The sequence below is a fragment of the Nerophis ophidion genome, linkage group LG13 (assembly GCF_033978795.1).
Source record: "Nerophis ophidion isolate RoL-2023_Sa linkage group LG13, RoL_Noph_v1.0, whole genome shotgun sequence".
NCBI lineage: Eukaryota > Metazoa > Chordata > Actinopteri > Syngnathiformes > Syngnathidae > Nerophis > Nerophis ophidion.
In genome coordinates, this window is record NC_084623.1 from 6,787,646 (window position 1) to 6,805,255 (window position 17,610).

Consider the following 17,610-nt stretch of genomic DNA (forward strand, 5'->3'; position numbering starts at 1 on the left):
GTAGCTGAGATAGGCGCCAGCGCCCCCCGCCACCCCAAAAGGGAAAAAGCGGTAGAAAATGGATGGGGGATGAATATGTGTTTGCTCCTTCAAAATCACCACAGTTTTAACAGGTAACTTGCCTTTTAAAAAGAATAAAAAAAACACTAAAATGTTGAAAAACAATACAATAGTTACAACATTACAATAGTAATACAAACAACCGCACTCATTTTGTAAAATAACACAATGATATCATTCAGCTTCAGACTTTTGTAGGCGTCGCTTACAGGCTTCTTCTCCCGTAATTATAGGAATAAAGACATCACCGTTTATGTTGCACACGGACATATTTGAGTGACGGACCGCAGAAGTGGCTACAAGCTATGTCTGTGTACTGTAAGTAATCCTCGACCCTCCAGTTTGCTTAGTCATGACTAAAACAAACATAAAACATCAAACCCAGCGTCTGTAGCTTTTCAATAGTTTTATGGATAAATTGTCATTGTAGTGAAGAGAATTAAATAACTCATCATATGTTAAAAATATGGTGAAGGTTTGTATTCAACTTGGAGAAAGCAAACCACCAGGTTTAAGTAAACAATAGAATAGAATATATCTTTATTGTCATTATATATTGTACAACGAAATTGGAAGCAATTAGTGCAAATTCATAATGAGGCATTTACAAAACATAAAAACATGTACTCAGATAAATACACTAAAATACATAAAAATACCAAACAGTCATTATTTTGTATGCCTTGTGTTCAGCGACACTATTGCTCTTGGGTAAAAAAAAAAATTCTAAAATATGTTTGTCCAGCATTTCATTGTCCTGTATCTCTCCTGTCCGAGGACAGCTGTTCAAAAAGTTTATGTCCAGGGTGAGATGGGTCCCTGATGATATTTTGGGCCTTTTTGGGGATCACCTGGCACATAATGGTGGAGTCCATAAAAAATTAAGGAGCCCTCGTTTTGTTAAACTCTGTCATGAGAAGAGGCAACACATTCAGACTTTGCAAGTGATAGCTCTATCCTGGAGGAGAGACTCCATGTTATCTTAACGTTAACTTACAAGTTATGTGGCTGGCTGCGGCTTGTGTGGTGCGACTGCATTGCAGGACTTATTTTTAATGGTTTGTTTTGTCGATTTTGGTCGTCCGCCCGCTATCCTTCACGCTGACTTTCTCAGTTACGATGTTTTTTTACGGCAGGATTGTGTCGTTTTCTGAGCAGCGTCAACCGTCTGATCAAAACTTTTGTGTTTCTTCTGCAAATGAAGCAGGAGGAACTACGTTTAACAATATATTAACGCTTTATTGCTCGATCCTCTTCCACATATTATTTAAACCCATCCATTCATCCATACATTTTTCTACCTATTGTCCCTTTTGGGGCGGCAGGGGGTGCTGGAGCCTATGTCAGCAGGATTCCCGACAGTGAAAATGCTCGTAAGTCAAACTTTGCTCACACTTTAAAGCCTGACAAAAAGCAGAAAGTATTTAAACGACTTATTATATATTTTTTTATAATGAAATGATTTCATATAATAAGGTAAGTGTAGATATTTTTATTACAGATAATTTTTCATATTTTTATTCATAATCTTTCTTAAATACTTACTCGAATAGCTATTTAACAAAGCTTAAAATATATATATATATATAATATTGCAATGCCATAATACTACTGTGCATATAATCATATTGTAAAATAATACACAATATAATCAGACCATATTTCTTTTGCATTTTCCAAAACTTGATATATTCCATTTTTACTAAATAGAGTAATTGTGTGTTACCTTCAGCACTGACACACCGGACGCTTTGGGCTTCGGTCCCAGGGCCACAGGTGTTATTGTCGGGCGTACACGTGGCCTCTTGCTGGACCCGCCATCGGTAGCAGGCGGGGTCCTCGCAGGGGATGGACTCGGCCAGATGAGGACACGCGTCCAGCGGACTGCTGGATGCCCACAGCACCTCCCGCCTCCTCTGGATGAAACCTGTCGGAGCGGAGCAAAGGCGATAAAGAACAGATGTTGCATTGACCAGCGGTAAACACACTTGATCAAAGGAGAGTATTGTGTACTGGAGAGCGGGGGAGTCAAACTGGCTCTCGCTGAGGGCCACAATGCAGGTATGGCTGCCCTCATGCATATAAATGTATATTCACTTCAAAATATCATTACACAATTGCCTATGCATTACATACACATATATACATACATCTACATACACATGTACATAAATATACATACATGCATACATATGTACAGCCATCTTCTTCCGTGTGTCCGAGGACGGGTCGCGGGGGAAGCAGCCTAAGCAGGGAAGCTCAGACTTTCCTCTCCCCAGATAAACATAAATATATATATATACACATATACATAAATATACATACACATATATACATATGCATGAATATATATATATATATATTTATGTTTGGATGGATGTATATATATATATATATATATATATATATATATATATATATACATCCATCCATTTACTACTGCTTATTCCCTTTTGGGGTCGCGGGGGGCACTGGCGCCTATCTCAGCTACAATCGGGCGGAAGGCAGGGTACACCCTAGACAAGTCGTCAACTCCTCGCATGTACTTACATTCAGGCATGAATGTAAGTACAAGGTATTTATTAAATAAACAAACAAACTACAAAAAGACAAACCAAGGACGCGCTCTGTGGCGGATAAAAATCTATACTATACTTAAAACAAAACAGCACAATGGGATGACTATATACAAACAAAACAAAACTAGCACAATGGCACGAATACAAAAACTTACACGGCATGGAACTGTGGACGAGGACGTGAAGGTTTGAACAGCATGGGTAGGGTGCGTGCGAGTGTGAGAAGATCCCAGAATGATGAACAGAAAGAACATTACTTAAATACTGGCTGTGATAATCAGGAACAGGTGCGGGACTGACGGCAGGGGCGTGACAAGGTGGGAATTAATACGTTGGCATGGAAACAAACAAAACCAGGAAGTGCAAAACGTGACTGAATGTCCAAAATCAAAAACATAACATGAAAAAACAAAACATGATCCATAGGTGTGACAATATATCCATCCATCCATCCATTTTCTACCGCTTATTCCTTTTCGGGGTCGCTGGCGCCTATCTCAGCTACAATCGGGCGGAAGGCAAGGTACACCCTGGACAAGTCACTACCTCATCGCAGGGCCAACACAGATAGACAGACAACATACACACTCACATTCACGCACTAGGGCCAATAGTGTTGCCAATCAACCTATCCCCAGGTGACAATATATATATATATATATATATATATATATATATATATATATATATATTTATATATATATATATATATATATATATATATATATGGGGCGGCATAGCTCGGTTGGTAGAGCGGCCGGGCCAGCAACTTGAGGGTTGCAGGTTCGATTCCCGCTTCCGCCATCCTAGTCACTGCCGTTGTGTCCTTGGGCAAGACACTTTACCCACCTGCTCTCAGTGCCACCCACACTGGTTTAAATGTAACTTAGATATTGGGTTTCACTATGTAAAGCGCTTTGAGTCACTAGAGAAAAGCGCTATATTAATATAATTCACTTCACTTCACTTCCATCCATATATATATATATACACACACACATATATACACACACATATATATATATATATATATGTATATATATATATATATATACATACATATACACATATATACATAAACGCATATATATATATATATATATATATATATATAAATACATACATATATTTGTGTATGTGTGTATGTATATAATATACACACACATAAATATATATATATACAGTATATATAAACTGTATACACATATATACATACACACATACCATCGTTTTTTCATGGTTAAATTCTGGCGACTGATCTGCCGTTTTTTGTTTTTTTTATGGTAAAAATTATGTCTGTTTTTTTTATTTTTATTCAACCATAAAATCTATTGTCATTTTTACAATCGAAATTTTAATGGATAACTTGCTTGTGAAATGATAAGTCAATCACATATGTATTTTGATTTTTTCCCCCAAAAAAAGTGTAATGTGTATTTAATAAAATATTTGTCACATTAGGGAACTCTAAACTACTTTCCAACCTATATTCATACAAATGTAACCAACATTACAATATTAACATGAGCATTGTTATTATTACAGATTCACACACAATTTTTAAGTCATAATATTTGATTATTTCTTTTTATTTGAGGAAAAAAAACTATTTTTTAGTATGTGTTGCTTTATTCAATAATATTTAAGAAAATAAATGCAATTGTATGCTGTAGATTTTTTTATTTTTTTTTGTCAAAATAAAAAGAAAGAACACATTTAGTAAGAAATGATCAAGTACTTCATGGATGGATATAATCCAGGCCACTTTAAAATGACCCAGCAGGCCTTGAGTTTGACACCCGTTCTTGCCCACATCAGAGTAGACATTTCAGGGTTGTGAGTCGAGTATGCAAAAATAGTCAGGCGCAGGTAGTAAGAAAATTCTATTTTCCTGACATTTAGATATTTTGACTGAGCTGACAAATAAGTTTCACACTTTTCAAGCAGTACAAGAGTTGACATAAATCCTTTTTCCTTAACCCTGCTTTTACTGCTTTATGAGAACCTACACATGCATTTATTTGGTCTACTTGATATAACGACTGTAAGTATTATTATTATTATTATTATTTCAGTATATTTATATAGCGCTTTTTCTCTAGTGACTAGAAGCGCTTTACATAGCGAAACCCAATATCTAAGTTACATTCTAACCAGTGTGGGTGGCACTGGGAGCAGGTGGGTAAAGTGTCTTGCCCAAGGACACAACGGCAGTGACTTGGATGGCGGAAGCGGGAATCGAACCTGCAACCCTCAAGTTGCTGGCACAGCCACTTTACCAACCGAGCTAAACCGCAAAGTAAAGTAAGTAAAATAAATAATAAAAATAAATAATTAAAGCTGCAAGCAGCGAAGGACGGGACCGCTTTGGCTGCTGCCCACTCGACCCAAATCCAGGAAAGCGGTAGAAGATGGATGGATGGATGGACTATTACACAGAGAAAAAGTTGTATACACATGTGTTATACATCAGTCTGAAAGTAATAACAGTTGTAAAGTGGCTTGGGCATTTTATAAGGACGCCTTGGTGCCGCCATTTTGAAGTGAAGTGAAATATATTTATATAGCGCTTTTCTCGAGTGACTCAAAGCGCTTTACATAGAGAAACCCAATATCTAAGTTACATTTAATCCAGTGTGGGTGGCACTGGGAGCAGGTGGGTAAAGTGTCTTGCCCAAGGACACAACGGCAGTGACTAGGATGGCGGAAGCGGGAATCGAACCTGCAACCCTCAAGTTGCTGGCACGGCCACTCTACCAACCGAGCTATGCATGGTGAATGTAATGCAGTTGTTGTATTGAAGTGGGAATAGCAAACTTTCTGTTGGTTTTAGTTGGGGGCGGTCAGTGTATGAAATATAGGTCTCAGTGAGACCTATATTGAGGTTTTTGTTTCATGTGTGTATGACAATCCTACAGTTTTGTCTGAGCAGAAAGCCGCCATTTTGTGACAATGGTTCTTTGCGGGCTCATAAAATCCAAACCAGGGTAGTAATTAAAAAAAACAAACATTGTTACTATAACAATCTACAAGATTAATATAGGTTCCATCTATCTCTTCCCCTTTATCTTTCGGTATTCCTTTTTTTCAATTATTATTTCATTTATTTTTTTATTATCTCTCTAGCTTTCATCATGTATACGTATTGTTGCATTTGAACAACTGTATTGTTGAAAATAGAGGTAAACTATTTGTATTGTTCACGATCAATAGCGCTTTTTCTATTGGTATTTGTATTGCTCCAGTTTTGGTGTAAAAATGCTCGTTGTCATTCCTATTTTATTATTTATTTCACTAACAATCACTTTTATGATCATATTTGTACATATCGTATGTGCTGCTGTTGTTCTATTGTTGTTGTTGTTTTTGTTGGTATTGTTGTGTTTGCTGTTGTTGTTTTTGTCTCTCTGTCTAATCCCCCTCTTATCCCCACAATTTCCCCCTTTGCCTCCCTTTTTTTCTCTTTTTATCCCCTCCTGCTCCGGCCCGGCTGCTGCACCAAATGATAATATAAATACATTTAATAAAGTCAAATTCAAATAAGGCAACAAGAGAAGTATCCTACACTTCTCTTTTTGTGAAGTAAATCTGAACAGCCGATATGGGCATCTACATCAACTGTATCAGGGGTCGGTAATCTTTTTGGCTGAGAGCCAAGAAGCCAAATATTTTAAAATGTATTTCCGTAAGAGCCATATTATATTTTTTTTAACACTGAACACAACAAAACGCGTGCATTTTTAAGAAAGACCAACATTTCTAGAGAGGTCTCTTATTCTTTGTAATAACATTGTTATTCTGAAGCTAACTGTGGAGGGGGCGTGGTCTGCGGATCTGCACCGAAGCAGGGTGTTGCCAGTACCGGCCTCGAAATCAGCGACAGGTGCGTAGAAGGCCCACCTGGGCCTTTTTATTTGATCACCTGTCGCTATGTTATAAGCAGCAGCCAGGAGGAGAGACGGGCTTGAGGCTAGAAAACAGAGCACGAGCGAGAACGAAAGAGGAAAAGACAATTGCTGGAGAGCAACTGAGAGACTTATTGAAAAATAAAACAATATTGTAACCCTGAAACAGGCTCTCATGTCAGTGCTTGGGGGTCTGAAGCCCCACCCTAACCAATAATAAATAAATGACTTCTTACCAACTTCTTGAACATAAAAATGCATGACAATGTTTTTAAATTTTGAACGTTATTTTTAACACTGTGATTACAAGTGGAATTATTCATTATTTATCGTGTTGAGCAATGTCAGCTCAGATTTATCCTAGAGCCAGATGCAGTCATCAAAATGGCTCGTGATCCATAGGTTCCCTACCCCTGAATTATATGATTTGCCTGAGAAGCTGGACAGGACAAAAAAAATAAAAAAATAAAAATAATATACATTTCTTTAACTTTTAATCAGAAGGGTTCAATCTCTCGTTTATTTGAAGCCGAAAAGACAAACGGCCTCATGTTTGGAAAAAAAAGTGACATTTTTTAGCCAACTTTTGCATTGAAGTGGGAATATCAAACATCCTGTTGATTTTAGCCCCGGGGATCTGATGAAATATAGGTCTAAGTGAGACCTACATAGTGGTTTTTGTTTCATGTTTCTGCGACATTTCTACTGGAAGTTACAGGCAGTTTTGTCAGTGTTTTCTTCCTAGGGGGCACTAGAGCACACTTTTGAGTTTTAGGGTTTGGTTTTTTGATTAGATCGCAATTTTCACCAGTCCTGATGTGTGTGTGAGTTTCGAAGCATGTTAAGGGGGTCAAATTACAGCTCAAAGAGGCAGCAGTATAATAATAAAGAATAATAATATTAAGAATAAAACCTTAGAATTTCAATAGGGTCCTCTGTTCCAAAGGAACATCGGTCCCTGAGTAAAGTGTAGCCAGGACCACATTTCCAAAGTGGGCAAAGAGACAGGAGCCAGATGAAGTTGGCGATGAACACAGTCCCTGCACGGTGTCAGTGATTGGGGTCACGGTGCAGCATTTGGCGCGGGTCACAGTTGTGAGTACCTGTTGTTGCTTTTATTGAGTCTCACTAAAATAGAAATCACTCTCAGAAATAAAAGGTGACACAGACAAACAACTATAAAGCTGCATCTCCATCCTGCTGGGAACAATTACATCAGTGCGCCGGGGGCACGGTTATGGATGGGAACCAAAACTGGGTTGCACACTGGCACCGGTGCCAACGTGAACACAACCCATAGAAGAAGGAACTATCGCCAGCGAGCTGCATTCAGGAACCCGGGAATTGTGAATTATATGAACATTATATACTGTATTTTCCAGACTATAAGGCGCACCAGATTATAAGGCACACTGCCAATGAATAGTCTATTGTTTTATTTTTATTTTTTTTCATAAACAAGGCGCATCAAATTATAGGGCGCATTAAAGGAGTCATATTATTATTATTATTTTTTGTAAATGTAAAAGACTTCCTTGTGGTCTACATAAAATATAATGGTATTTTTTTTGGTGAAAATGTTTTACAAACTATCTTTCAGCCGCTTTCTGACAGTCACTATTGGATGTGCCGTTTTGTGGGCGCTCTTATTTACGTGCCTCCACTTCGACAGTGTCTTCTCCCCGTCATCTTTGTTGCAGCGGTGTAGCGTGCAAGGACGGGGGTGGAAGAAGGAAGAAGTGTCAAAAGATGGAGCCAACTGTTTTAAAACCTCTTAAGATCCAAGCTGTTTGTTTACATGCTTTGTTTTTATTCCTCTTAGCTATTTGGGCTTATTGGACCCTAATTACAATAAAAACTAAGAATCATATTTTTGTATGATGTACTCAGTCCATAAGTACACAAACGTGTACTTCATGTTTGGTGTTATTTTTACACTTTTGTATCCACATTCTATTGTATGTTATACTCTTCTGACACCACCAGATGGCAGTATAAGTGTCCGCATGAGAGGCCACTAGACCCCAATTCAGTAGTGTACACAATATCAGAAATAAGAACTAAAAAGTGCTGTCCACGCATGTGGCCACTAAGCCTTTAGATGTTTTAATGACATTCGGACTTTACTTAAATCCATTACGAAGCAGCATCTCCTCGTCCGGAAACAACAACCGTCCGAACGGAAACCATCTTTCAGCCGCTTTCTGACAGTCACTATTGGATGTGCCGTTTTGTGGGCGCTCCTATTTACGTGCCTCCACTTCGACAGCGTCTTCTCCCAGTCATCTTTGTTGCAGCGGTGTAGCGTGCAAGGACGGGGGTGGAAGAAGTGTCAAAAGATGGAGCTAACTGTTTTAAAACCTCTTAAGATCCAAACTGTTTGTTTACATGCTTTGGTTTTATTTCTCTTAGCTATTTGGGCTTATTGGACCTTAATTACAATAAAAACTAAGAATCATCTTTTTATATGATGTACTCAGTCCATAAGTACACAAACGTGTACTTCATGCTTAGTGTTATTTTTACACTTTTTTTATCCAAATTCTATTGTATGTTATACTCTTCTGACACCACCAGATGGCAGTATAAGTGTCCACATGAGAGGCCATTAGACCCCAATTCAGTAGTGTACACAATATCGGAAATAAGAACTAAAAAGTGCTGTCCACGCATGTGGCCACTAAGACTTTAGAGGTTTTAATGACTTTCGGACTTTACTTAAATCAATAACGGAGCAGCATCTCCTCATCCGGAAACAACAACCGTCCGAACGGAAACCATCTTTCAACCGCTCTCTGACAGTCACTATTGGATGTGCCGTTTTGTGGGCTCTCTTATTTACGTGCCTCCACTTCGACAGCGTCTGCTCCCCGTCATCTTTGTTGCAGCGGTGTAGCGTGCAAGGACGGGGGTGGAAGAAGTGTCAAAAATGGAGCTAACTGTTTTAAAACCTCTTAAGATCCAAGCTGATTGTTTACATGCTTTGTTTTTATTTCTCTTTGCTATTTGGGCCCATTGGACCCTAATTACAATAAAAACAAAGTATCATCTTTTTATATGATGTACTCAGTCCATAAGTACACAAACGTGTACTTCATGTTTAGTGTTATTTTTACACAATTTTATCCAAATTCTTTGTATGTTATACTCTTCTGACACCACCAGATGGCAGTATAAGTGTCCACATGAGAGGCCATTAGACCCCAATTCAGTAGTGTACACAATATCGGAAATAAGAACTAAAAAGTGCTGTCCACACATGTGGCCACTAAGCCTTTAGAGGTTTTAATGACATTCGGACTTTACTTAAATCAATAACGGAGCAGCATCTCCTCATCCGGAAACAACAACCGTCCGACAACAACTCTCTAATAACTAAAGTTCCTTGGGTGAAAAATGTAAACACACTACACCGGTATGTTTTAGCGTTTTTTTGGTGAGTTTACTGACAGATATAAGTAATAACTTTACACTACTTTATATTAGAAATGGCAACAGCGGAGAAAAAGAAGAAGCTTATCGACTACAAAGGCGGACGCGCGCAAATTTTCAGGACTTATGCAGATACCAAATACAGATCAGCAGGTACCAGAAGGTAAGAAAAGTTGCTTTTGCACAATATTGTGAAACAAAACGCCAGATAATATGTCTCACCTTATACACATACCATTTAGCTGCAAACTTCTTCTGTTTGTTCTACACAGTCAATACTGCCACAGGTGGTGGAAAAGTGTATTGCAACACAGTTGAGAAACATATAATTTATTGGCGTATTTCTAGAGGGCGCTCACGGCCCTATGGTTAAGAAACACTGACAGTATCATGGATAGTATCAGCACAGGAGAGGGGCAGAGTGTGCCTGAGCAAACAGCAACGAGAAAGAGAGAAAATGCAAAGTTTGAGAACTATTTTTTGGGAGAAACTGCAACTAAAGTATCGATCCTATCACACGAGCGTTGATCCGGTCACAATGCTCACCTCGGTCTCGATATTTGGTTACGCGATTCACACAATTTCCCCCATGAGAAACGTACCGAATAATAAGCTCGGGGTCTGTAAATTAAAGAGACTATCGCGAGTTTTCCCGACTCTCCGAGGACAAAGAAACATGTCGGAGATTAAATAAGGTAAAGTTGTCTCTGAAAAGCCCCCCTGAGTTATTTCCAGGACACAGGAGCAGCAGCCACATTCATCTTCCGCTATATTCATTCCAACAAAGACCTGGCATTTGGCACAGAGGTCTTACGTTATTTCCTTCGGCGTGTGGAGCTTCTAATCTGGAAGAAGCTGGGAGTCGACACAATAACCTTGCAGTCTAGTACTCTGCTGAGAGAGACTATGGTGCAGGTTCGTCCCAGCTCCCCTCAGGTTTGCCCGGGACAGTGTTGATCTCAGTGCTAAAAGTCGAACTACGTACACAGTTTGGACGTGAACATAATACGGTTGTGCCTATACCAATAATTTGGTACTGGTACCAAAATGTATTTCGATACGTTTCTCAATGAAAGGAAAGTTTCCCAAAGTTTTCAGTAGCTTCACCAAGACGTCAACGTGGAGAAAATGACTCTGTTTAGCATATTGGAGAGCTAGCTTTCACAGCAAATGGGTCCATGACGATGACTTCTGTTTTGTTTCATCAGCCGTTTTACTACCGTTTTACAGAAACCGTTTGGAAGCAATAAAGGTACATAGTCTAGATTTCTGTGGTTTATCTGTTATACAGTGCTTAATACCGGGGTAGAGCGGAATATACTCTACCTTAGGTCAGGAAAAAAGACAGAGGAATGTTTCACAGGTTTCCCTCCTCATCAGGCCCCTGATGAGGAGGGAAACCTGCCAAACAGGCTTGTAGGGATGAAATAGCCTTCATCCCTACAAGGGTATTGTAGGGATGATCTATATATATATGTCATCCCTACAAGCCTATATATATATATATATATATATATATATATATATATATATATGTGTAGGTGTGGGAAAAATCACAAGACTACTTCATCTCTACAGAACTGTTTCATGAGGGGTTCCCTCAATCATCAGGAGATTTTCTTTGTGGAATATACTCTACCTTAGGTCAGGAAAAAAGAAAGAGGCATATTTGGCAGGTTTTCCTCCTCATCAGGCCCCTGATGAGAAGGGAAACCTGCCAAACAGGCTTGTAGGGATGAAACAGACTTCATCCCTACAAGGGTAATGTAGGGATGATCTATATATATGTCATCCGTACAATGACATATATATAGATATTGTGGGAAAAATCACAAGACTACTTCATCTCTACAGAACTGTTTCATGAGGGGTTCCCTCAATCACCAGGAGATGTTTCTTTGTCCTCGTAGAGTCGGGAAAACTTGCGATAGTCTCTTTAATTTACAGACCCTGAGTTTATTATTCTTTACGTTTCTCATGGGGGAAATTGTGTGAATCGCGTAACCAAAAAATCGAGACCGAGGTGAGCATTGTGACCGGATCAACGCTCGTGTGATAGGATCGATACTTTGGTTGCAGTTTCTCCCAAAAATGTGTTCTCAAACTTTACATTTTCTCTCTTTCTCATTGCTGCTTGCTCAGGCACACTCTGACCCTCTCCTGTGCTGATACTGTCCATGATACTGTCAGTGTTTCCTAACCATAGGGCCGTGAGCGCCGTCTAGAAGTACGCCAAAAAATATGTTTCTCAACTGTGTTGCAATACACTTGTCTACCACCTGTGGCAGTATTGACTGTGTAGAACAAACAGAAGAAGTTTGCAGCTAAATGGTATGTGTACAAGGTGAGAAATATTATCTGGCGTTTTGTTTCACAATATTGTGCAAAAGCAACTTTTCTTACCTTCTGGTACCTGCTGATCTGTATTTGGGATCTGCATAAGTCCTGAAAATTTGCCGCCTCCGCCTTTGTAGTTGATAAGCTTCTTCTTTTTCTCCACTGTTGCCATTTCTAATATAAAGTAGTGTAAAGTTATTACTTATATCTGTTAGTAAACTCGCCATAAAAGCGCTAAAACATACCGGTGTAGTGAGTTTACATATTTCACCCAAGGAACTTTAGTTATTAGAGTTCCTGTCGGAAGGTTGTTGTTTACGGATGAGGAGATGCTTCTCCGTTATTGATTTAAGTAAAGTCTGAATGTCATTAAAACCTCTAAAGGCTTAAAGCACTTTTTAGTTCTTATTTCCGATATTGTGTACACTACTGAATTGGGGTCTAATGGCCTCTTATGTGGACTCTTATACTGCCATCTGGTGGTGTCAGAAGAGTAAAACATACAATAGAATGTGGATAAAAAAGTATAAAAATAACACTAAACATGAAGTACACGAGATTTTTTCCTGATGATTGAGGGAACCCCTCATGAAACAGTTCTGTAGAGATGAAGTAGTCTTGTGATTTTTCCCACACCTACATTTTGCGCTCTACCACGGTATCGAGCACTATTCTCCGGATAATCCAATCAAGATATATATATATATATATATATATATATATATATATATATATATACATATATATATATATATATATATATATATATACATATATATATATATATATATATATTTTCAAAGCTGTCTTGAATGACAATTTACATTATGAGAAATAATGTGAGATGGTAACCGATTCCAGAATGATAAGCAATCTATACATTACTGTATGTTTGACGAAGTTGGCTATCCAAAGTGTTTCTACTCGCATTAATTTTTCATTCATCACTCCAAACAACATTTGTAAGTCTTACAATATAACTACGACTCTTTATGCTTGCTAAACCGTACCACGTGTGATGTCTGTATGAGTGTTGTCATGCACATTTTTACGGGCTATCGTAAAATGATGAAGCTGGCGTTGTCAGCGTTATCCAATATGCTAACACATTTATGAGTGTCCGTGTTAGTATTATTAACTTACTCTCGCATTGTTTTTGTATTGTTTCAGTTTCACAAAGTCTTCCCTAAACGTGGAGTTATTGAGTCTGTTTAGCTAATTGAAAAGCTAGCTTCCGCAGCTAATGGGTCCAAGATGGAAACTTCTGTTTTGTTTTGATGAGCTGTTTTACTGCCCTGTTACAGACACCAATTGAAAGCAATAAAGTTATGTAAATAATAGGGGTGGGCAAATTAATGCGTTAATTACAAGTTAACTCGTCAATCTATCAACGTTAACAATTATTTTATCGCACATTTGCGTATGTTGTTTACATGCTTTTATTTTGTTAACGCCTTTTCTTAACAAGATGGCGTCGCCCGGCGTGGAGGGGCTCTTGGTAAAGATGGAACATTTGGCAAAAATACCGGACAATTCTGCAAATTTCATGGCTGGCTTACAGCGTGGTCACTCCGGGATCACTTACGACCGCCAGACAATTCTGAATGTGGATAGATCGGGCCGTTTTGGACTGAATGAGGCGTGCTTGCTAGACCGGCTAGCTAGCATGGGAATACTTTGCCGGCTACATCCAGCGGCCTGTGAAGCAGCGGAGTATATGTGTTGTCTGTTTATTTATGAATAATGCAGACCAGGAGTGTTGGCTGAGTTCTTAACGTTTGCTTTCAGAGCGTGCATATCACAACATACAAGATGCCGTCAAGGCTACACACAAACTTTACCGGGCTACCGCGCATGCTCGTCACTCCTGTTGCATGCTGGGTAGGGTAGTTCTTTTTTTCCCTGGCTCATAACATCACAATATAGTACCATGTATATGATGCCTTCAGTTTATCAAAGCACCAAGCAAACAATCGGAAAATTCCCATCATATCAATTCCTAGATATGGTCATAATTATTTTAAGTGCACTACGCAGAATAAACACAACATTATTAATATTGCTACTACGGATAATTTGATCAAAAATTCCCTAAAACAGCCCACTACCTATAATATAGTTTTTTTAAACATAAGATCCCTGATAAAAAAAATGTTTCTGCTGTTTCCTCAGAAATTGCCTGTTCAGATGTTATGATTGTGGCTCAGAGATTTGTATGTAGATTATATTTATTTTCCATAACAAACAGGATAACTTAAATACCCTGGCAGTGGCAATAAGCTTAAATGTTTGTATTTACATTTTTGGAGTTGATTTTCATCAAATATGCTATTTAACTGCTACTGTTTAACAAGGACTGATTTAAATTGTGTTTGCACAACAAATGTTTTGGCGCTTTTGTTCATGTGGGAGAATATTCCAATAAAGGTGCACTACACACTACTTTTGAATTCATTATTGGGCTTTGCGTATACAATGCAGTTAATCGCGATTAATCGGAGAAATAGTGCGATTAACTTCGATTACAATTTGTAATCGTTGCCCAGCCCTAGTAAATAAACATTTAAAAAAATGTTCGGTGTAAATACCTCTTTTCACAACGTATATATATATATATATGTATATATATATATATATATATATATATATATATATATATATGCCTGCGGTTTATAGTCCGGTGCAGTTATTATATGGATTTTGGCGCTCTCTAGTCCGTAAAATACAGTATTTCGTCACACTCTTGTTAATAATTGTTATGCATCTTGTTCACGTTGGCGTTCTTTCTGGAAGGACGGCCTGCAGGACAGCGAAGAAACAGCGGCCGTGTCAGCCCTGCGACCTCCGAGTAAAACAGCGATGAAAGTTTTTTCAAATGACCTCTTCTGTTAAATTGATTTCCTCACACCGAGGTGCAATCTCACCAGCGGTGATAGTCGGGGGGAAAAAAAAAACATGACAGGCGTTCACTGCTGGGTAAATGTGTCGTGCGTCGGAAAATAATCCAGCTGACACTACGTTGACGTCTTCAATGTTTTTCAGTCGGCGTTTTTCTGTTTGCTGTTGGAATGAAGTCCACATGAAAAAGTGACATTTGCGCGTGTGGTAAAACAACAGAAGGTGCGAGATACGCTGCAACATCTGACTCTCGGGGTAGTGCAAACACAGATTGCTGCCTTCCTAGGATTTATTATTCAGTAGAAATACGTTGAAGACAAGAAAAAAACAGCCTTTATTCCCTGAGGGGTCTATTATTTTACTTCAGTGTTGTTTTTCTTCTTCTTGGGGTTTCTGTATGTATTTATGTGTGTATGTAACCAAATGATGTATGTAATGTAGTAGCCGTCACATTCATAATAACGTGATATTTATCCATCCATCCATTTTCTACCGCTCATTCCCTTTTGGGGTCGTGGGGGTATTTTGCTATTTTTAAGCATACAGCGGTGTATTAATTTCCCCTTTTCCTTTAAAAATCAACTACTACTAATGAAAGACTTCATGAGAGACAACAAAGTCTACTTTGAGACTAAATATATATGTAATGTAGTATCCGTCACATTCAAAATAACATGTGATATGTATGTATTTAGCTCATTTTAAGCATATGGCGGCAAATTAAATTAGCTTTTCCCTTAGAAAAACAAAAAAACGCTCCTAATCATGGCAGACTTCATGAGAGACAACAACTACTTTGGGATAAATGAGGATCCAGAATCTTATATTTTTGAGCCTGAGTATAAGGAGGATGATCTACAAGTTTTAGAAGCTGTGTGCTACACAGATGCAATTTTAGTGAAGCACTAAGCATCATGTAGCAGTATTTAAGCGCTAAACAAGATATACAAACTAAGTGAATAATAAAACATTCACTTACTGGAGAACGGGGGGGGGGGAGAAAAGAATAGAAGATTAAAATGAAATTTAAAAAATCGATTTATCCGTCAATTTAAATTTTTTTTTGTTGTTTATGTTTTTTGTTTGTTCGTTTTAAAACAAAAGCGTGTGGCAAACACTAAATATGCAACATTTTACACAAAAGATAGCTCTAAGTGGAATATTTAATGTGGCGTAATTGGAGCCCTGAATAGGTCAATAATAGGTCAGTAGAAGCATTTAAGTCTCACCTTAAAACTCATCTGTATACTCTAGCCTTTAAATAGACCTCCTTTTTAGACCAGTTGATCTGCCGCTTCTTTTCTTTTTTTCTTCTATGTCCCCCCCCACCCTTGTGGAGGGGGTCCGGTCCGACGACCATGGATGAAGTACTGGCTGTCCAGAGTCGAGACCCAGGATGGGCCGCTCGTCGGGACCTAGGATGGAGCGCTCGCCTGTATCGGTTGGGGACATCTCTACGCTGCTGATCCGCCTCCGCTTGAGATGGTTTCCTGTGGACGGGACTCTCGCTGCTGTTTTGGATCCGCTTGAACTGAACTCTCGCGGCTGTGTTGGAGCCACTATGGATTGAACTTTCACAGTATCATGTTAGACCCACTCGACATCCATTGCTTTCGGTCCCCTAGAGGGGTGGGGGGTTGCCCACATCTGAGGTCCTCTCCAAGGTTTCTCATAGTCAGCATTGTCACTGGCGTCCCACTGGATGTGAGTTTTCCTTGCCCTTTTGTGGGTTCTTCCGAGGATGTTGTAGTCGTAATGATTTGTGCAGTCCTTTGAGACATTTGTGATTTGGGGCTATATAAATAAACATTGATTGATTGATTGAATAATTCATAATGACTGATTTTTATTCGCAATTGTTTTTTTAAAGAAAGAAACAGCTTGCATGGCAGCTTTGTGTTATCAGAGTTAACATTGCAACATTTTCTCGTTAAAAGTCACCTCTTTGCTCTTTTATAGCACTTTTTATGTTCTGTATTTTTTTAATCATATTTTTTTAGGATGTGCCGTTAAAAACTCCCTGCGGGCCGCACTTTGGACATCCCTGCTCTACATATACAGTAGAGGCCAAAAGTTTGGACACACCTCCTCACTCAATGTGTTTTCTTTATTTTCCCGACTATTATAGATTGTCGGTGAAGGCATCGAAACTATGAATGAACACACGTGGAGTTATGTACCGTATTTTTCGGATTATAAATCGCTCCGGAGTATACGTCACACCGGCTGAAAATGCATAATAAAGAAGGAACAAAACATATATAAGTCGCACTGGAGTATAAGTCGCATTTTTGGGGGAAATTTATTTGATAAAATCCAACACCAAGAATAGACATTTGAAAGGCAATTTAAAATAAATAAAGAATAGTGAACAACAGGCTGAATAAGTGTACGTTATA

General features: G+C 38.6%; 1 protein-coding gene across 1 annotated transcript in view; it reads right to left on the minus strand.

Moving 5' to 3' along the window:
* The window catches only part of thsd7ba (thrombospondin, type I, domain containing 7Ba), a 531,947-nt gene that overhangs the window by 241,516 nt on the left and 272,821 nt on the right, over positions 1–17,610 (minus strand). The window contains 1 exon segment of the mRNA XM_061918320.1: positions 1,787–1,987. Coding sequence (XP_061774304.1) covers positions 1,787–1,987 — 201 coding nt within the window.